The following is a 22164-nucleotide window of genomic DNA, read 5'->3' as shown; positions in this document are numbered from 1 at the left end:
ACTTTGCTTACATAAATCTGGGTTTTTACTGATTTACAAATGAAGGTTAATTATTCTGCTGCAAGGAGTTACTATTTAGCCATTCCCCGCTTATAATTTCAACTAGAAACCGTGAGGTTTTCAGTTTTTTTCTCTCTCATGGCTTCTCAAAAGCTGATGTTTAACACATGCTTCAGCTGATGGTAGAGAAAAATGTGTGCACGATAGAGGCTATTCGCCACCATATTGTTCCTCTGGGGCTTCTGCTCTGATCGTATTAAAGGATCCAAACCTCCACACCCTTGTATGTTATTTGCTTTCTCTTTTGACTTATTCGCTGAAGAACTCCTGCAAGTTTTTTACAAAACAGAAACTTTCTCTCTCAACACACTGTTCCATCGGCCAGGATCGCAGCTTCAGAAAGCTGTTGAACTTCAGCGCCCAACCGAGCACCCTATTAACTTATTAACAGAACGACAACACCTCAGCGGGCACAAAGTAAACACTTCAAAAAAGGCAGCTCTCTTGGGAAGAGCGCAATTACACACAGCCGTCCCTTCTGCCTGTTCTTCGGGCGACCCTGAACTTGCCTGAACGACAGCTCCCAATCGAGTCTGGAAAACTCTTGCCCTCTGACCCCTCCCACCCCCTCATTTGCATGCAAGTGTTTTGTTTACTGAACGCGTCCATTGCAACCGCCGAGGCGGGCGAATTCCTAAGTAACCTGTCAATCAGGCCGGCTCCATGGCGACGCTGACCCGGCCTGTTTGGAACGGGTCAGCCCGCTAAGAGCCGCACAATGCGGCGCGGCGGGGCCCGCTCGCCGGTGGGGCCCGCGCGCCGGCGCTGCAGATTGAAATGATCGTTTTAATTTCCCGGCAGCGGCTACATTATGCAAATGAGCGTGTCGGTTTACTGCGCCCGCGAGCGAAAGCGGCGCTGCCGCAGCCAGCCTTTTGTAATGATTACCTCTGGGGACGGTAAAAATGACAGCGCCGCTCTCTCCCTCATTAGCATCGCCTTTGTGTTTACTTACACGCCGCGTGTTTAACATTATCAATAAGTCCTGCCGGAAAGCCAGCAAACACGGGAGGGAGAGGGAACAAAACCTGTTTATGATATTTCAAAAAAAAAAAAAAAAAAAAAAAATCAATTACTAAGGTTGTAAGATTTATTAATGTAAACCGACTGCACGAGCGCACTCGAGTACGGGGCTGACAGGAGATAAAAAACCATAAAGAGAAAATATGATCTGCCCTCGGCGAAGGTGGGTGTTGTGTTGAATAATGCCTGGTAATGCACGCTCGGAAGACCCTTTGACTCCGCACAAAGCTTTCAGATACAAGGAATCCATACAGGTCCCTCTCTGATAAAGCTGGCTCTCAGCCCGCTCTCTCGTCTCATCTCCACGCCTGCGCTCTCTCTCCGCTCGGCTGCTGAAAGGTCTGAGTGCGGATAAGCCATCAGGATTGTGCGGCTCCAGACCCTTCACTCGCCACCGCCGACAGCTGAGTGACGGGGCCGGAGCTTATCTCCAGGAAGTGGGGCTGGGTGTTTGTCACAATACATTACACTTATACATCTTTCATCTGCCCTCCGCGGTCCGACACGCCCTCAGCGCACCGGCATACACACACGCATGTGGACACACGCGGAAACACACACGCACATGTGGACACACACACGCACACACGCACGCACACACACGCACGCACGCACGCACGTGTGGACACACACGCATGTGGACACACACACATGCAAATGTGACTGCACACACACACACACGCACGTGTGGACACACGCACAGACACACGCACATGTGGACACACACACACATGCACGCACACACGCAAATGTGACTGCACACACACACACACACACGCACCTGTGGACATGCACACATGGAAGCACACACACATGCACATGTGTACACGCACACATGGAAGCACACACACATGCACATGTGTACACACGCACACACACACACACACACACACACACACACACACACACGCGGACACACACTTTACACCACACACATACAGCCACGAGCACACAGACCTACAGAGCTCAGCAGTTTTAAATGCACATGTACACATACACACAAACACAGACACACACACACACATTTTACAGCACAAATACAAACACATGAACACAAACCTACAGAGCGCAGCATTTTAAATACACATGCACACTCGCACACACAAGTGCACATGCGCGCGCATACACACACATACACATTCACACACACACACACACACACACACGGTCATGTCAAAGATGCAGGCTCCTACTAAAATAAACTTTAGCATGCCAGCGAACCATCAGGTATTCATTTCCTCCAGGAAAAAAAAACCAAACAAAATAAGAGCTGTGAAAACTCAAGGGCAAACGTGCACTGCAGATAGTGCCGCAGACCCCGAGATTAACTCCGAGCCGACATCATGATTAATGACCCTTTCATCAGGCATTAGCGGGGAGAACGGCCTTTTGCATCTATAACATCCCAGCGAGGAGGCAGCCCAAGGCTTGAGAGAGAGAGCGAGAGAGCTCGGGTTGGGCCTGCTTGAGTACAGTACTACAGAAGTACAATGCTGGGGACAAAGGACAATAAAGGCGGGCATTTTCAATCATTTAAGGGACGACCGCACTCCCCGGGAGCAAAAGTAATGCCGATAATACCAGATTTCTTCGCTTTTTACTGTCGTTTTAAAAGCCAGCGGGTCACCAAACTACTTCAGTGACCAGGTGTACGCTGTATGTTTTAAAAAGGCAACTGAATGTCAATTGGAAATCCATGCTAGGAGGAAGAAGACATTGTATACAAGAAAGACAAGGTAACTTCAGATGATGGGTGGGGGCTGGCTCCCAGACTCACATTTGGTGACCACGCCCTCCAGACGGATGACGTTGGGGTGGTCGAACTGGCCCATGATGCTGGCCTCGCTCAGGAAGTCCCGCCTCTGCTGGTCGGTGTAGCCCACTTTCAGAGTCTTGATGGCCACGCAGATCTCCCGCTTCCCCGGCAACTTCAGGCGCCCGCTGCAGACCTCGCCAAACTCGCCTGCCAGGTGGCGCACAGGGGGGGTGGGGGGGTAAGAGCCAAGTCACCATACACCAGCGGGGGGGGGGGAGGAGGCATGAGCAATGCCAACGTACACCAGAAGGGGTGAATGTAAGTGAAATTCCTCAAAAGGCAGAAGTGAACGTATGAGCTATTCGGGGAACAGCAGAAGGGGTGAATGTAACAGCCATTCATTGAACAGCAGGTGGGGGTGGGGGTGGGGGGTGGGGGGTTGGGGGGGTGTTCCAGCCAAGTCACGGGCACAACAGGGGGCTTGACGTTAACAGCCAAGTCTTCGCACAGTGAGGATAAGGGGGTTATGCAAGAGCATTGACATTGCTCAGCAGTAGGGAATCTTCCTTTCTCACATGCACTCATAAGCTCATAGAAAGATATATTTGTAGATTCTTTGGCCCGGACGTGTTATATTAATCACTTTTCTCTTCCAAGTGCCCGGTAATCCACAAGAAGAGGATGCACAATTATTTTTTCAAATGTATAAACATTAAAATGCATAAATTTCATTTTGAGGCAAACCATGCCATTTATAAAAATGATCACTGGAGGCCCGACACAGCCTGTTCCATTCTGTTTGGACATTTGCTTCCAGTTCACTTATGATTAACACATAAATAAAATCAGAGTGGAATGTTAATTACAAAATAAACAGGGTCTCCAAATGACCAATAACAAATTTTTTATATGCTTACTATTATAGCATTTTGTCCTATCTGGGTCTTTGTTTAATATAACACATCTTAATTATAATAATTATAAAAATTCAATAAAGCAGTCTTTAAGCTGCTTTTTTACATTCTTGAGATTTAAGAGTTCTTACTACGAAAAGACTTGTCTATAAACAACTCTGTAATAAAACCTCTGACAGGGTCTACGGCAGTAGCTTCTTTAAATGTGTCAGAGTGAAGTAAAAATGACATTTTAATGCATTAGTGATGAGCTAAAATTCCTTAAAGAAACAGAAACAGAAATCGACTCCTTACCGATTCCAATGACCTTCTCGATCTTGATGCAGGAAGCGTCGATCTCTTTGGCAAATTCCCGGACAGCCTGGTTGGGGTCCTCATACGTGAAGGGGTCCACATATATCTGCACACCTGCAGCAAGAGAGCGAAAGAGAGAAGAGAGAGGTTGCTTCCACTTTCCTCCTCCTGAGCCTTCACACACTTTCAGCCTCCTTCATCCTCCGAAGGAAAGCTAGCAAGGCTTTTCCGTCGTGACTGCTCCTCACTCCCTCCTCCTTCAGCGCGTGGGAGCGTACGCTGGCTGCTTACCTGGGTGTAGATGCTTCTCCTCCTCCGCATCCTGCTTGGCCTTGCTGTACTTGCGCCTCCTAATAAAGAGAACAATGAAGGAAAACGGTAATGAGTTGGTTAAAATGCTACATAACCAGTGTAGCATCATTTCCAGGGACACTATGCATTCATGCTACGAGGAAAATTACAAAGACCAATGCAATACAGTTTACATAATATAAGTTGGAAGAAATACAAAGAGTATCTTGGTTTTATTTGGTGGATTATATTTTGTTGGGGAAGGGTTATAGGTCTGCAAAATTTCATAATGGAGCAAAAATCTATTGATCACCATTGATGGGGAATGAATCACGTTTTCGTCCAATAAACAGACATACCTGGTTTAAACTACTCATGACCACATGCAGTCCTGTTTCAGAGCTTGGCTTTATTTTATTAGGGCTGAACCATACATTTGTGATTTTTTAAAAAAAACAACAGTTTTTCCGATCAGACAAACATATCCCAGTGAGACCAGAATGTGTGATTTGGCCGTCGCTACGGTAACTTTAATCTTCCCATGGGATCAGCCAGCGAGAGGGACAATGGAAGGAACGGAAAAGAGAAACACAGAGGGAGTCCCAAAACACAAAGCCAGGAAGGGACCCCCCGCTCAGCCAGAACGGCGACGTACAAGACAACTATTCAAACATTCCCCTTTCAATATCCCCTGTTGTGTTGTCCCCCCCCCCCACAAACAACCACACCCACACCCACACACAAACACACACATGAACGCTCACACACACCTAGCCCCCACCTCACCTGTTGGCCCTAAACACCCCTTGAGGCTGCTCTAAGCAGACCAGCAAAGAACTGGGGGACAGGCCATGACAACAGGACACCCAGGACACAATGAAACTCACTGCAGGAGCTAGGGGGAGCTATTCTGAGAGAAGGGGGGGGGGGGGGTCAATTCACCTGCTTCAGGACCTGAGGGTGCACTAAAAGAATTTGGGGCGGGGTTTCAGCTCTGCATCCTGCCGATAATGTAAGGGTAGAGCCGGAATGTCACGGTGGGGGGGGGTGTGGGGGGGGGAGCAGGTAGGACGGAAGAGGTGTGCTGGAATGCGGAGGCAACGCCCAAAGGGCTGCTGGGCTTTGACGTGGGGCTTCACGCACTGCTGTGCCTTCGAATGGCCAGAGCAGAGCTGCCAGAGAGAGCTGGAGAGGCGGAGACAGTGGAGCTGTTGTTCCAGGCTCCCGGCCCCATTGAACTCAAGTGGAATTATCAGGTACGCTCTCAGGGCATATGTGCGATGAGTTGCCTCCTTTGTAATCCCGCTCAAATCCCCCCCTTCTTGATTCCCTGCCCTCTGCGAACGGCGGAGGAAACGGTGAGACTGTTTAGCGCAGCCGCGGTAATGGGCAGTAAACCTGTAACGGGGACTTTGGGGGGGAAAACAAAGACCAGCGCTAATTAGCTTCTGTTTGTTAATTTTATCCCCAAGGAGACAGACAGCCATACAAAAGCTCACTTCACATTTATTACAATAAATGAAAAGTGCACTTTCATTATCATAATATTACAGCTCCATGAGCAGCGGAAATAACAGCCATGGCGATGGAAATAATGAAATGGCCACATCTGAACCCGATTAAAATTTGGCAGATTGGATGTCGCGCGGCTTGACGCTACGCTAAATGGAGAGATCGCTTTCCAATTTAGTTACGGTGCAGGCAGGCAAAAAATAAAAAAAAAGATAAATAAATAAAAAATTTAAAAAATTAATCCACCGGAACAGAGACCGAGGCAAAATAAAAGGTTCCTTTGTGCTTATTTCTCATTTTGTAAAAGCACCTGGTGCTATCCGACAAGGTGAAAAGAACAGATATAGCAACTGATGAGACGGAGAGAGATTAAGCGAGAGAGGGGGAAAGAGAAAGGGTGGCGATTAAACTCCTGTGTTGTTCTGAGATGGATCTTTTGTCTGGAACAATGAGAGCCGTGAGCCTGGAGGAGCAGAGCAGTTTGTCAGCAGCTGACAGGCAGATCCCTGTAATGCAGAATCGCACCACAAACACGTCCCATTTCTCTCCTTCAACTCCATTAACTGCATTTTTTCCCTTCAAAAAAAAAAAAAAACTGTTGCGTAATATTCCTATCTCAATAAGTATCTGACAGAACGAGTACCATTGGAATCAATGAGTTGAGAATGTGCATTTTATTTGTAAAATATTACATGTACGATTTCTTTCCGGGCCAATGACTGCATGCCTAAGGTTTTGTAGAACCTTCTTGGTTCCAGTTTATATCCTGAATTCGATTCCGTAAAGCTCTACGGTTTGGTGTTGGATAAATATTGGATCATGTGGTTGTGTGTGTTCTGGTGAGGTGTGATGGTTTCCAGTGCTATAAAGGCTAAGCCTGCTGTTATCCTCAATTCTTCTGGGGCTTGGAGCGCAAAACCATGGACCCAACAGAACCTCCACCACAGCAGGCTGCCTGTCTGTCAAAACCAGCCCCAGCAGAGACTATCACCAAGCTATCACCTGCCTGCAGACATATATTATTATTATCATTTTTTTATTTTATTATTTAAATTTTTTATTATTAAGGTGACCACACAGCACTAGCTGATAATGAATAAGATTTGCATAATAATCAATTGCTAGTCTGTCGTGTAGCAGATTTTGAGCTGGTATACAAATCACCCTTGTGCCTGGGGGCTTGAAGGCCCTTCTCTATACTATGATCCCATCTCTCTTTTAAAGAATCTTGCTTTCCCTGTCTGAATATAGCGGGGGGGGGGGACGGACAGTCCAATCTCCTTTTTTCTGCACATTACAGTGTTTACTGTGCATATCCTTGTTAGTTTAGTTTATAGGTGGAGTATATTCACTGTATGATATGGCATACTTAGTTACCAATATTTACAGAATTAATTTTGGGGCAGTGAAGCAGAGAATGGCCTTTCAAATAAAATTATTATAAAACTGAGACTGAGGAGGGGAATGGAGAGATTTAAAAAAGACAAAGGCAGGCACTGGCCACAGAATGGAGGAGAAGAGAGAGAGAGGGAGAGAGGGAAACCATGGAGAATGAGGGAAAGGGAAGGAGAAACAGGTTGAAAATATTGCTGTGAAAAGAAAGGACGAGGGAGAGAGAAACAAGTGTGATGTGAGGGACGCAAGTCTCACCTCCTGCTGATAAAGAAGGCGCCGATGATGAAGAGGAGCAGGACCACGCCCCCAATGACAGACACCAGCAGCACAGTGGAGTTGGCTCCATCGCCGATGATCGGAGAGGGAACTGAGACGTGAGAAAACACGACAACATCATTCAGTCAGGAGGCCGTTCCTCGTGGAGCTTCCAGTATGTAGCAAAGTGGTGCCTACACACTGGATTTATGTGCGCACGCGCACACACACACACACACACGCACGCACACACACACACCTTCCCCTTCCCCAGTGCAGGTTCAACCCTCACAAATAAAACAGCACTTTGGGGCCGACTGCCACCCTCTCTCAATTTCCACTCGCATTCTTTTTTCTTTGTCATTCAGGGAAAATAAAGCGCTGCAGAAAAATCATGAACGCGGCTTCTTGGCTCTGTCTTTCTGTCTGCCCAGCGCTTGCCTACTCACACCAAAGAGGTGCACTAACATTATTCCACCACTAGAGGCCAAGGTTGAATGAAAGGGGTGAGTGTCAGTGAAATCTGATTGTACTTTTAACCCTACATATCTGGACAGTGTCTTTGCTGCCCAGCACTAATCTCCATAGGAGTGTAATTGTCATGCTTAAGCCACCCCATCACTGAACCCTGTTAGAACTGGACACCAATGTTGCGGACGGCCCAGCTGATCACAGCCGCGCCGGTGCGGGCCAGGACGTACCGGAGGTGGTCATGAACTCGTACGGGCCGCTGAATTCGCCGTACCCGGCGGCCGTGCGGGCGCGGACGTGGAAGACGTAGGACGTGAGGGGGTTGAGGCCCTTGATCTCGGCGTTCCGGGACAGGGTCTTGATGATGCGGTAGCTGCGCTCGTTCTGGTCCTGACCAGACGACAGAAGGAAGAGAAGGAAAAGCGTTGAACGCATATCGAGCGCAGCGCTTCCTGAATGGCCCCGTCAGGAAGGTGACCGGTTCAAAATGGACATAAAGCTGTCGCACGCACACATGCTGTCCTCACCTCTTCCTTGTTTATGGGGCACTTTGCCAAAATGGAAATTTGACGCATTGTTTCTTACCACAAAAATAGCATCTTTTTCTATCTTTGTCAAACCCTGCACAGTCGTAAGAGATGGGCTCTGAGACTGCGGATCGCAATTTCCAAAATTCATTCTAAATCATCCGATAAAAATGACACATCCCTCGAGACAGCTCATTGCAGAGGGTTGTTTCAAGAAGTTTCAAGAGTTTTTTTTAACCTAATATAAAATTCAGAAAATTGCTTGACTATAGAATTATTCCCCAAAGCGAGGTAGTTTTGGGATTTGGCAGGCCTCTTGAAAGTTTTCAACGATCCAGTTCTTTCATGGACATAACAGTAAGTCCTGTGTGCCATGAGAATCACAGTCTCAAGATTTTCTTTGGTCTGAAAGTATAAGGATGAAATATACTAAATAATAAAAAGACTATTCTCTTGGTGAGAAACACCATAATCAATGGCAATGTTCTTGCAGGACCTCTCCATTAAAAGAATAGTTCACTATGGAGTTTTCGGATATTATTTCAGTTTTACTGTATGTTTTTGCGTGCATTGAAGGATATATTAATAACTTGCAGTGCACACAAAAATAAAATATCTCCATCACACACAAAAATCATCCAGGCAAGGTGAAAATAAATACTAAAACTGAAATAATATAAAAAAGGAGAAATTCCTCAATCACAACAGCAGGACGAATATGCACAAATGGTAGGGGGGCAGTATCACACCTTCTCTTTGCCTATTTTTTTTTTTCAAAATTGCATTAGTCATGGCAGAGAGATTGTTTACTTTATCCTGCCTCCTACTCTGTTCAGATACTGTGTCCCCGATCCTGCATGCAGTCACGTAGAAGTGAAGAGTAACCAAATTAATGCATTTCCTTAGAAACTACATTTCCCAGAGTACTTCTCACCTTCTCATAGTACTTGACCTCATAGTCCAGAATGACCCCGTTGGGCCTCTCGGGCTGCTGCCAGACCAGGGAGATGCTGTGCCTGGTGATGTCCTTGGCATGGAGGGAGGTTACAGAGGAGGGAGCTGTGAGAGAGACAGAAACCACCGCCGTCACGAGCTGCTCAGCCTTTCATTCCCCCCCAGAGTCCATCTAACAGGAGATACAGCCGCACCAAACCGTATCTTATTTCCTGAGATGTCCTCCCAAGGGCTGAGAAAGTAAAATGTAGATCAATCCCCAGGACAAGGTGCATCTCCAAACCTAATTTCAAATCCAGGAAAGTGAGAAAATCTGTGGCTTCGTTCAGGGTAGCCGCATCAAAATGGTGTGCTCTCAGAGAAATTATGTTGTTTTAAAACACACCTCTTATACGTTTATAGAACTATATAAATGCTCCCCGGCCTTATCCAAGGTGAGATGAAACAGCATGTGAAATAGCCTTGCTAACTGTGCACTGATGCAGCAAACGACTTCTCATTCTTCCTTTCAGAGGGGGCTATAAAACATATATTTTAGAGGGAAACGAGCAAACTCATCACACACTTACCGTAGTTAAAGGTGCATCACTGTCTGAACTACTCATCATTACTCACATCCTAGTATTCAAACAACTGCTGCCAAATCACTTCTAGTGGCTAAAATGCACTTTTAGGACGATAATATGTGTGGCATATAAATTAGTGATTGTCCCTGGTGTGTTTGGATTTTTTTTGCCCCTTTTCAGAACTCAAATATGTGTAGCGGGCTTTTGGACTAGTGAGGTTCCACAGGCTCTTCTCGTCAGTACTCTTCCCGGTAGGGGGTGGGGGGTGGAGGACAAGGCTAGATCAGCCATTTTTTTCTGGAGTTATTAATGGTCTGATCCGCATGCCTCAGCAATGTTGGACGGTTGTTTGAGAATCCCTGCTCTCAAGTTTTCTCTTAGCTATTCCACAGTTGTCGTGAAACAAGATGTATAGGACTTCTGGGCAAAGGTATCAACTGTAACCTCTTTTTTCATAATTAAATAACAAATCAGAGTACCTTTGCCTTTGAAAATAGTCCACATAAGATTAATTACTAGAACAGAAAGTTATGATGACATTTAGGGCAACAAGAGGTTACAGTAGCAAAATACATTTACACAAAAACTGCGCCAGAATTGCTGCTTGGCCAAAGCAAAGCAAACAGCACTTATTCAGAACCTCTCTGCTCAGTCAGAAAACAACCAGAGACTCAGAACCTCACCGAGCCCATCAGAATACATAGGGGGATTCAGAACGCCACCACCGAATCAGAACACATCAGAACCTTGCCAGCCGAAAAGAGAACCAATGTGCTGCAATTCTGTTTTTTTCCAAATAGCAAAGCAGTGCAACCTCCTTGCCTATAACTAGAAACCCACATAGTTCTGATATTCTTTGAAAGCTATCAGTTCATGGCAGTAATGACACACTACGAGCACTCAAAAACAACTCTGCGGTGTCGACCGTGGTGACTGCGACGGTTTCGCGGTAGGCCACTCCGGCTGCCAACTGACCGGCCTGGTTGGTGGTGACGGTGACGGAGACGGCCTGGTCGCGCCCGGGGCTCTGCTTGGAGACGCCGTTGACGGCCCAGATCTCGAAGGTGTAGTTGGTGTGGGCCTGCAGGTCGTTGATGGAGACGCGCGTGCCCCTCAGGCTGAGCTGCTGGGGGGAGAAGTGGACGCTGCTGTCGCAGGGCAGACACTGGCGAGGCTCCGCCCCGCACAGCTTGCACACCACGTTGTAGCTCAGGTCCTGCCGGCCCCCGTTGGACATGGGCGGGCTCCACTCCAGGTTCACCGACGTCTCGTTCACGTTGGAGATGAGGTGCATGGGGGCCGAGGGGGGCCCTAGGATGGGGAGATGGGGGGAGGGAAGGGAGGGAGGAGGGAGGAAAGGAGAGCAAAGAATTTAAATTAGTTGAATTAAAACGAGTGCCACACACACGCACCCATGCGCATGTACAAACATACACTTGTGCGAACGCAGACACACGCACACACAGTCATGTCGCCTATGTTTTTCCCACAATGGTGAATTCTCTGCCTCTCTCGCCGTGAGCCATATTAGAGAAAATTATGTTTGCCACACAGAGAATACATTTTCTGTGAGTCATGTACTCAGCAAGTATGTAAATCGCCCACAGAGAGATAATCACACCGGCGCACGAGAGACAAAGGGAAACAGAACTCAAAGATCAAACAGGCTGCAAATGAATTTGCCCTCTCCTTTTATCGGCGGGCGCGTGCGGCGCTGAGAGGGGGCCGCGGAGCCGGCCGCGGTGGCGGGACTGGCGTGTTGTGTCAGCGCGGCACGCTCCACCAACACGAACCGCGCAGGAGCGGAGCCGCCGTCCCGCTCCGACACGCCGACGGGACGAGCTGGCGAGGGGCCGCGGGGAAGGACAGGCGAACGGGGGGACAGGGGGGCCCCGCTGAAAAGGGCGGCCATTGTGCGTCCGCGTCTGTCGCTCACCGAAAGGAGGGGTCAGAGAGCAGGAAGGGGCGGGGGCTGGGGGGGGGGGGGGGGGGGGGAAGCAGGGGGGCAGCTGCAGACAGCGTCTGTTCCCTTCAGAATCAGAAGTCAGCGATTAGTATGTAAGGGAGGACTGCGGGCAAGGGAGGAGAAGACAAGGAGGGAGGGAGAAAGAGGGGGAAAGGAGAGGAGTGCTACAAAAGACCGGGGTGTGCGAGGGTGAGACGGGGTGAGGGCGGTTCAGAAACAGACTGAGAAGAGCAAAAAGAAAAGAGTGAAAACAGAGGGAGAATGACAAGAACAGACTGGAGAGACTGAGGGATGGGTATGTGTGAGAGCAAGAGAGAGCGTGTGGAAAAGAAAAATAGAGAAGGAAAGATAGAGCCAAAAAAAAAACAAAAAGAGTGACTGACAGGAGCTGACCAGGACATGCACACAATGTCAGGAGGGCTTCAGAGGCCTGAGAGACAGGGCCGGTCGTTAAGGGGCGGAGCATCTCGTCAAGACAGCCAACATGACTTCCATTTCCTCTTCAGCTGAACTGAAGCCATTATCCGGCCGCATTAGATTGTGCGGCCACGGAACACTCATTCGCAGGCTGAAATTAAATTGCGTCTGATTTAAGCTGGCCGGGGAGTTTTCAGCTAAACGCTTTTATCTTACCTTCTAATGGCTTCCAACGCATAAATAACAAGTCCGATTAATCCCCCAATTAAGGTTTTATTTTGAGATTACACTACAATTTTTTGGTTATCATTTACCTGAAGAAGGAAAGAAAAAATGCAATAAAGGGAGAAAATAAGGTAATACGGGTCTATTTTATGTTCAAGCACACGGTGACTCACTCGGGTTTGGGTAATTTTACAGACTGTTTTTCTTTTTAAATAGGAATGCATGTGGCTGCTGGTTCCAGGATGCTTTCAACAGTCGTCTTAATGCAGCCCTGAAATTTCATGCTTGATAGCGGGCATTCCAAGAATGTCATATTGAGCTCAAGATACCTTTGTCCACAGCCAGGGAACATTACCCCAAGAGCACTGGCCATGACAAAGACTATACACAAGGGGGTAAGAACAGCAGAGATATAGTCTAATGGTCATATCTTCACCCAACAGTGACATACAGTGCCATTATTGCATTACTGTCACAGGGGTGGGGCTCTGATGGAAAGGGTTATTATATCACTGATAAAGCCAAATGCCATTGGGGAAAAACTAAATAAAGAGGAAAACCCCACTGATTCCTGCAGAATCACTCCCTGACAGGACCTAATTGTTCCCATGAGGGAAAGTGGTTTTGATTGCAAGGGGGGGGGGGAAAGGTTCTGCTGTTTGAGTTGGATTTCTCCTCTCACTCAGTCCCTTGTTTTCCCTCTCTGCCCCTCTCTCTCTTTCCCTCGCTTTCTCTCTCTCACTCTCTCCCCCTCTCCTCTCAATTTGGCTCAATTCAAATTCAAATATTTATTAGCATGACAAAAGCTCCATTGCTCAAGAATTTCGGCACAATGCATTTAAGATTTCACATTAGTTACAGGTATTACACTTATGGTAACAACATAACTGAACAATCCTCTCTCTTTCCCTCTCTCTCTCTCGGTCTGTCTCTGTCGCTCTCCATCCCTTTCTTTTTGCTGCTCTGAGAGAAACAGGAGGAAACAGGAGCCAGTCTGAGGGAAATAAATAGAGGGTGTTTGTTTGAGCGACAGACATCATTAACCCTTCATTGTCCCTGCTTGTCCAACCTGGGGATCCCAATAAAAGCACAACATGGCTCGCGTGTCAAAGGTCACGGGTCAAAGGGAAGAACGAAACTCGTCATCACATAACAAGCAGCGCTGCCGCGAGAGAGGTGCAGAGGTGGACGTGATTCATGCATGTCACCAGCGGTGGTGAAGAACACCCTTCATTTCATTTGACTGAAACATGTCATTACTGCCATCTCTCTCTGACTCATGCAATAACACTTAATCTTGCCGACACCTGTCCAGAGGATTCCTCTGTAAGAAAAAAAGAAGGAGGAAAAAAAAGCTATGGAACCATGGAACATTCCAGTACATACCTACATACCTCTGTCCCTGTACACCTCAAAATTGGAAGCGGCATGCTGGTATACTCTGAACCTATTTACAGGCGCTGGCTAAATAAAAGTACTTAAATATGCACCTGATTGGAGTCTTGCGTTTGTTGAGATTTACAAAAAATGAATTCACCTATTAAATCCTCATGCCTATATTCCTTATCAAGTCCACATGTCCTTATATTGACATTTCAACAGGCGTGACAGTGCTTTGTTTGAACGGACAGTTCCAGCTTATCCATTTCCTCTCAAAGTAGATTTTTTTTTGTCCGTTTTTTGTAAAGCAAACAGACCTGTGCGGGAATGATGTTCCACAGCTTACCGTCACGCTCACACAACGACAAACGGGGAATCACAAATTTAGCCGTTGGGCAGACGCAGCCCCACAGCCCCAAAGTCGGGGCGCGGCGCGAAAACACTCACTTGTGCAGGGCATGGAGGCGGGGTCGGTCTCCGAGCGGAAGTAGCCCTTGTCGCAGTTGCAGGAGGTGGAGCCTTCGCGGACGGAGTAGCTGTGCAGGGGACACTTAGAACAGCTGCCGTCTGTCGCCAGGGCCCTGTAGTACCCCATCCTGCAGGCTGAGAGACACAGGGAGAGACAGAGTTTTAAAATGACTTCATTAGCCAAAACAGCACACAAGCAGCATTTTCCCTGTAAACAAAATGAAGACAAATCAGACAAAGCCAAAAATAAACAGAGAAAGAAAGCTTTAAATAGGACATTTCATTATAAAGAATAAGTTAGAGACAATAAAAACCTGTGTGCGCACACTGCTCTTTTAATATACAAGATTTTTCATTGTCTCCCTGGTTGGGTTCATTGCTATCCTATAGCACATAAAAAGAAGTTTATTTTTTCCGTAAAACATTTTTGTGAAAAATGTCACCACCACATCAGTTTAAGAAGCCAAGTAGTATCTTTTTCATTCTTTTAAATTTTATTCCATTGAATATACACCTATATTTCATACACATATACACATACATCCAGAAATGACCTCCAAACTTCTGGGCGCATAATAAATCTCATTTAGCATTAGTTCCTAACATGTAAACCACAGTACAAGACCAGTACTGATAACCAATAATAAATCATAATTTAACCAAAACTGTCAAAAACCCAGAAGCTTTTATTTTGAAGAATGGGGCAATTAAACCAAAAGCCACTTCACACTCGATTGACCTCTGGACTGAAAGAGAAATTACAGATGTCCATTTAATCCACCTCTTACATATACAGAGCACAGGCACATCCTGACCAGCTGACACAGAGCACTGAGCCCAGGCTCGGTGACCACAGTCTGGCCATTTACAGAGGACCACACGGGCAAATCCGGCTCGCAGGCTCTGCAGTCAGAAATCAGGAGACAGACTCACTCACTGCAATGCTCTGAGATTGCTTTAAAAACAGCTATGAGCAGTTCCTTCCCAGTGACTGCTAGAGAAAGGTCGTCGGGCCTGTTTGGTAAGGGGCCCATAGTCCCACAGCTGACCCAGTCAGCAGTCACCTGTCACAGCCTGAGGGACACAAACACACAGGTCTCTCCACAGAGAGGAAGGAGTGGCAGAATCTGTGTGTTACAGCTGTCCTTCTTAGTAATTATTGGTTCCTATATTAACTTACTATTCACTATTCATACTATTCACTATTATTATGTACACATATCCAATGTGTTCCGCTCAGCCATTAAAGTAACCTCTGAATTGAAGTGAATCGACAAAGACAAACTGAGAGACAGATAGCAACAGAGAGACGAGAGACAGCCTTGGACGAACGGAGAAAAATACACAGGAGACGTAGGGAGGGGAGACGGTGGGAAGATGAATTCATCTGGGTATTATTACAGCTTTCAGGGTTGAACTGTGACACAATCATTCACTGCAGAGACCAGGAGGGTGGATGGGGAGATCATGGGAAACTTTGCCATGTCTGTGATTGCTCAAACCACCCACACATACACACGCATCCTCACCCCCACACGCACACGCACACACACACACACAAACCAGCCACTTCCCCCACACACATGCACCGTCTTCAAACTGTTTATTTTCTTTCATTTTTCTCCATCTCGTCTGTCATTCTGCGCGACTAATAAATAACAGAATGGCTCTACCTCTTCCTTCTCACTCAGTCGGAAAAGGAATGCCTGAATGAAAGAGTACTGAATGGACGCATTATTTTTTACAACCGTAATTATGTGCCGTGGTTCTATCTGTGGAATGCAACACACCCATATTCTAAACTCCCAGACTGTTAGATCTCCTGATTCTCCCTCTGGAGCAAGGACAAAGAGTTTCTAGAGCTTTTTTTATCATCTATTTATTGAGCTATCAATACTTCCTTTCTACAAAGATAGCATATCCACATGCGAAATAAAAAGTCCTTTATTTCATTCCAGTCGGACCATAAACCTAATCTTTTATACTAGCACTTTACCCAGGGTGAGGTTGTGTGTGTCTGTGTCCGCTTTCAGGGTAATCTGTACAATATCACTTCAGTTTCAACTTTCAAAAAAAGAGGGAGAGGGAGAGAGAGAGATTGTGTGTGTGTGTGTGTGTGTGTGTGTGTTTTCATGGGCACAAGAGTCAGCAATGTTTGCATTTCATCCCTAACCATAACAATAAATACTGTCTAATGAAACATAGCACATAGGACAGCCAATCACAATAACAGCAAGGAATTGAATCACTTAGCCTCAGCAGAGCAGACATGTCAGTGTGCTTCACCACCACCGCGAAAACAATATCTTATTGATTTGAGTGACAAAACGATGATGTGTCAATCCCATCACAGACAGCTGCGCAGGCTTTTAACCAACTTTCCTGGACCATTGCGACACCCGAAAGGTCACTTTACCTTTGAGCCGTATCTACACAGAAATCCCCAAAAGGAGTGGCAGCTTTGCACAGGCGTTCTTTACCACACAAGTAGCGCAATCTTCACAAGACCGAGCCATAAAAAGAGTAAATCGCCCTCTCGTTCCTCCCCCTCCTAGTTCGCCGTTCAGGAGCAGAGCTCTCACCCCATGTACAGCTCGCTAACATCCAGGCATCATGAAAGCCTTCTCTCTGATGGCTTCTGGCTTTCACAGTGGCCCCCCGTTTCCCCAAAGCATGCCGTGACATGAGCCCGAACCGCAGTCTCTCAGAGAACCCAATTACTCCGCGTCTGCTCGACTGACCCACCCAGACCAAAGGTACACCTAAGAAGAGCGCTTTAATTTCAGACGCACTGCAGGGGGGGATAAAGTGGTTAAGACCAGGCAGATTATCCTGGATCCTTTTTTTTTGTCTTGCAAACAACTCCAATCAGAAACGGAGAACAAAAGACGGAACCGAAAGTAGAAGTGGGCATTGTCGGAGGTGGCCCGGGGGGTTGCGGGGGCCTTTTATTAAATTGTCGGCCTGGTGATTGTGCACTGGAGAGAAAGAGCGAGAATGGAGACCGGCGTTCATCCGGGCTGGTGTCCAATGATAGGGGCTCGCGGCGAGGCAGTTGCGGCCTGTGCTTCGGGGGTTTTTACAGCCGGGGAGATAGCCACCCCTCGGCTTAGCCTCCGCGAGGTTATCGGACTGCCCACCTGCTCCGAAAGCCCAGCGCTCATCCAGGGCCAGCTGTCCCCGCTGGCTCAGCCTTATGGCCGGTCCCCGTGGTGACGACTGTAACGGGCTCCCAGACCACCGCCCCTAAGGCCCCCCAGGGGGAGGGCCGTACCTCCACAGCTCTTCACAGGTCGGTGGCCACAGCGGGGAACAAATGCTTGTTTATTGGTTGCGGCTCGTACGGGACTGAGCCGATGAGTTATTTTGTCCTTTGATAATGGGAGCAGTAATTACCAGCCTCTGCGCTGTTATTCAGGGCCATTACACCCCCCAAACCCCCCCCCCCCCCCCCCCCCCCCCCCCCCCCGCCCCCTACCTCCCACCCCCCTACCCAACACCCATCTCTGTCCGAAACAGGAACAATGCGTTCTTTTTAAAAAGGCTTTGAAAGCATTTATGGGTTTAAGCATTCACACACCTATTTTCTGTGTTGTCAGAAAAAACCGGGAAGGGTGGCGATAGGGGGAACAAAGGCTCGGGGGGAGACATTGTGCCGAGAGAACAGCACGTATGCAGGTATAAAACACACAGGGTTATATAAAGGACTATTTCCAGAAAACAGAGAAAGCGCCATTTGCATTCGCCTCTGAAAATGACAGTCTGGTTCGGTGTGTTGGCTGGGGCAGGGAGGGACCGAGAGAGAAAAAGAGGGAAGAAGGAAAGAGGCCCTCCGGAGTAACCAGATCTCCTCAGACAAGGACACACTGGGCCAATTTATTTACAGTCTTACTGGCCAGGATCACTGCCACGAACCCAGATCCAAATCAGCAACAATTTAGAAAAGAAATGTTGAAAAAATCTTATCTTACAAAACAAAACTGTAATCTAATTATATTTGAAGTTCATATTAAATTTCATGATAATATACAAGGAAAATTTGAGAAATTAAATAAAATCGCAAACAGACTTCAATACCAAATGGTCATGAATAGATATTTAACTTGGAAGAACATCTAAAAAAAAAAAAACTAAAAAAAAACAGAAAACAAAGTGACCATTGCCTAGCAATTGAAAAGCCAAAGTGTAAAATACCATTGGTTCCCAAGGCAGAGGTGTATGTTCTGTTTTCCAGTAACTTCCACAATTTCATGTCCTCCCAAAAGGCATGAAACCCCAATTCTAATATGGCCAGATTAGAAGATGAGCCAGCCTACCATAGCCTAAGAGACAGCGCGTGACGGTTGACCTTCACATGCACACACTCACTGTCTCAATCCCTGCGCTAACCAAGGGACAATCTCTCTCTCTGCCTCCCTCTGTTTCTGTGCCTCTCGCTGTCTCTCTCTGCCTCCCTCTGCCTCTCTCTCTGCCTCTCTCTGTTTCTGTGCCTCTCTCTGCCTCCCTCTGCCTCCCTCTGCCTCCCTCTGCCTCCCTCTGCCTCTCTCTCTGCCTCTCTCTGCCTCTCTCTGCCTCTCTCTGCCTCTCTCTGCCTCTCTCTGCCTCTCTCTCAAAGCACATCAGGTGTCAGGATCCTACTTCCCCGGATCAAAGGGGCTGACTTGCCGTTCCCTTTTGGACTGTCTCAAACAACACGTCTGCACCATTTCATCTGCCCTTCCTTCTCCTCAGCTACTCTGTGCTGCTTTTACTCTTCTCTTTGTCATCCTTTTCCCTCCTCTCCCTCTCCGTTGTGCACTCTATTATGTGCACAGAGAACTTTTCATGGGATTGTTGAGGACCATGGGGATTCTCAAAAATCCTCACACTGACAAAAAAAAGCCTGTTCCCCACGTGGTTAGGAAGACATAATCCACTTCATACGCAAGCTAAGCAACAAAAAAATGTGACAAAAAATATAGGCCTGCTAGACAAGCAAACATATTAGTCCCTGTTAAACACCAGGCTCTTTATAAACAGTTATTCAAAATAAATAAAACAATCTTATTCCCCGTTCCCCAGTTATAGTTGATATGATTACCTCTTTTTTTTTTTTTCCAGTTACCACAAAGTCAGATGACGTCAGCAGAAGTCTGTATGGTCGTTTCTACTATAGCAACCAAATGAAAATGCCCAGACCCTCAATTACTGTTTATTATTGCGGTTTTATGTTCAATGCTGCTAACCCACAAGAATATGTTTCCAAATTAGTTAGATAAATATAACAGCGGGAGCGTGTCTGCTGGGAACAGAAAACAGTAAACTCGCTCGGATGTGGGGGGGGGCCGTCAAATAAAATCAATTATGAGCTCTCCTGACACCGTGGGGACCCTCTGTGCTACAGGGCCACATGGAGGATTACACCTCAGCATCAATCAATCCGGCCCGCGTCACGTGACGCGAACCCCACCTCCACAAACAGCTGGAGGGGGGATTCCAGAAGGATCACACTGAGAGCTCCACAGGTTACAAAGTGCTAGAAATCTGGCAGCCAGTCAGGACAACAGCGGGGATTTGGAGGTGAACAAACCCAGAAAAGCAGCCCATTGTCTTTCTAAATTTCCTTTGAAAGCTCCAGAGACTGCCACTGGGCAGGTCACGCAACGGGGTCACGAGGGTGGGCAGGTGCCCATTTTCCTGAGTTGATATTGTTAGTTGTGAAAGGGATGCAATTAAATGGATGTACATGTGTGTGCTTTGGGGGGAGGGGGGGAGGAAGGGGCACGTAAACTTTGTGGCCGTGCAGTTGTTTACACATCGCAATGAAGGGCGTATGGAGCTTTTCCTGTTTGTCTTTACAGTGGGGAAAAGCTAGGAAATGCAGGACAGGGAAAGCACCCAGAGAGCACTGATGCATTGTGGGATCGTAGCGTTACCTGAAAGACACTGAACCACTGGGAAAATAACCAAGAGGGGAAACAATTCATCTTATTTAGTTTCTGGAGAGGGGAGGGGGGCTGCAGTGGGATTACTGCCCCCCCCCCCCCAGACAGCTATTCCTGCCACACATCCTGAACAGATGACACACTTGAAGTGGAGAAGCTCAAGGATTTCACCTCTAAAAGTAGCAAAACTAAACTTGGTTTTAATAGTTTATTTGCCGTAATCCAAGGCTTCTACTGCAAACTGCACGTCATTTAAAATAAATATTATTTTTAAATTATATATATATATATATATGTGTGTGTGTGTGTGTGTGTGTGTGTGTAAACTGTGCATTTATTTATTTAAAAATCTTACCTAATGGACTGTTAATGAGCACCTTCTTTTGGGTGTGCAATCTTACTATTTTTTTCTATTCTGGGCAGGGTGCTATACCAAATGGACAGCCTTTGTTCACTTAAAACAACACCAAAACTTTGCCTTAGTCATGGGGGAGGGTGGAGAAAAACAAGGAGGATGTTAGTGGAAAGCCGTCTACCTCTCGCTTCAAAGGAAACTATAACCAAGTTTCAGTTCTAAAGCCTCTTTCCACTTACTCCTCAGAGGGGATTTGTTATTTGGAGGATATTTATATTTTGCCTTGTTTGCTATCCCACTGGAGGCTTACAATTTAATCAGCGTAAAAACAGACTGATTGCCTTGCAAAACATATCATGCGTATCTGTATCTATTTTCTTCCGGTGGTTTTCATTGATACCACATTACCTGATCCGTTTCCAAAGAGGGGTTTAAACATCACGTCAGTGAACTGTGGTTTAATAATACTATCACTCAAGGAAACACTGAAATGTGTTATAATCCAGCAAGGCTTGGGGCCCTGCTCAATTTACACTCATTATTAAAAGCGGACAGAGAAGGATCTTTGTGAAATGACAGATAATCTTTGATGGAGCACCCACTCCTCCAAAAGCAACATTTTGCTTGATTTCCTTCTTTCTTTGTCCAGTTTTCTCCACATTACTCCCCGCATGCCCTGTTTGCACTGGCACACGATTCACACAAAATATGCACGCTCACACGGACAGAAACGCACGCAGACACGCAAACAATAACAAACCCCGGACACGCACACACGCAAAGATACACACGGAGCGTGCGCGCGTGTGTTCTTTGACATGTTTTCGCGCTCACGCCAAATTCCTGAACCGTCAGCTACAGTCTGAGACGTCTGACAATGGGTGTGATGGATTCCAGCTGCCTTTGTGGGCCCACCGTCATTAACCTCAGAACCCTGCCTCCTTGAACCGGGCTGCTGTGGGTGCAAGGCGATATCTGTGTTAATGGCGATGGGGTCAGCCGGGGTTACGCGGCTAATGTATTGTCTTGCGTTAAACACGGATGCAAGTACGCGTGCTGACGGACAGATCCGAGGGCTAATGAGCCAAACTCCACTCAAATCCGAAATCTGCAGACAGCCCGCATTGAAACTGGGAGGGGGCTGAGGCTAGGCAGAGATGTAAAAATAGAACCCTTGCCGAACTACTACATTGAACAAATTAAGCCCTCAAATGCTGGTGTGACAGGAGTAATCCTGTGCTGCCAAAGCATTTTAGGGCATGCAAATTTAAGACCGCCCCCATAAAGGGACAAAGAGAGAAAAACATTCCAATATAAAAATATATTTCAGTGGATTTTCCTAAACAGAAAATTCCCTTTGACAACTCCATTACATTAAATTACATTCACTCAATAGATACTCTTATCCAGA

At 46.9% G+C, this 22164-nt stretch overlaps 1 protein-coding gene across 1 annotated transcript in view; it reads right to left on the bottom strand.

The window, feature by feature from the left end:
- Nucleotides 1-22164, bottom strand: part of epha4a (eph receptor A4a) — a 42542-nt gene that overhangs the window by 7295 nt on the left and 13083 nt on the right. Inside the window, exons 4-11 of the mRNA XM_035423130.1 lie at nt 14454-14609; nt 10994-11329; nt 9433-9557; nt 8202-8361; nt 7501-7612; nt 4339-4397; nt 4048-4161; nt 2861-3046 (exon numbers count right to left, since the gene is read on the bottom strand). Coding sequence (XP_035279021.1) covers nt 2861-3046; nt 4048-4161; nt 4339-4397; nt 7501-7612; nt 8202-8361; nt 9433-9557; nt 10994-11329; nt 14454-14609 — 1248 coding nt within the window. The remainder of the gene's footprint in view (nt 1-2860; nt 3047-4047; nt 4162-4338; nt 4398-7500; nt 7613-8201; nt 8362-9432; nt 9558-10993; nt 11330-14453; nt 14610-22164) is intronic.

Source organism: Anguilla anguilla, chromosome 6, assembly GCF_013347855.1.
Source record: "Anguilla anguilla isolate fAngAng1 chromosome 6, fAngAng1.pri, whole genome shotgun sequence".
Taxonomy (NCBI): domain Eukaryota; kingdom Metazoa; phylum Chordata; class Actinopteri; order Anguilliformes; family Anguillidae; genus Anguilla; species Anguilla anguilla.
Note: the sequence above shows the minus strand (reverse complement) of the source record. Positions and strands in the feature narration are given on the sequence as shown.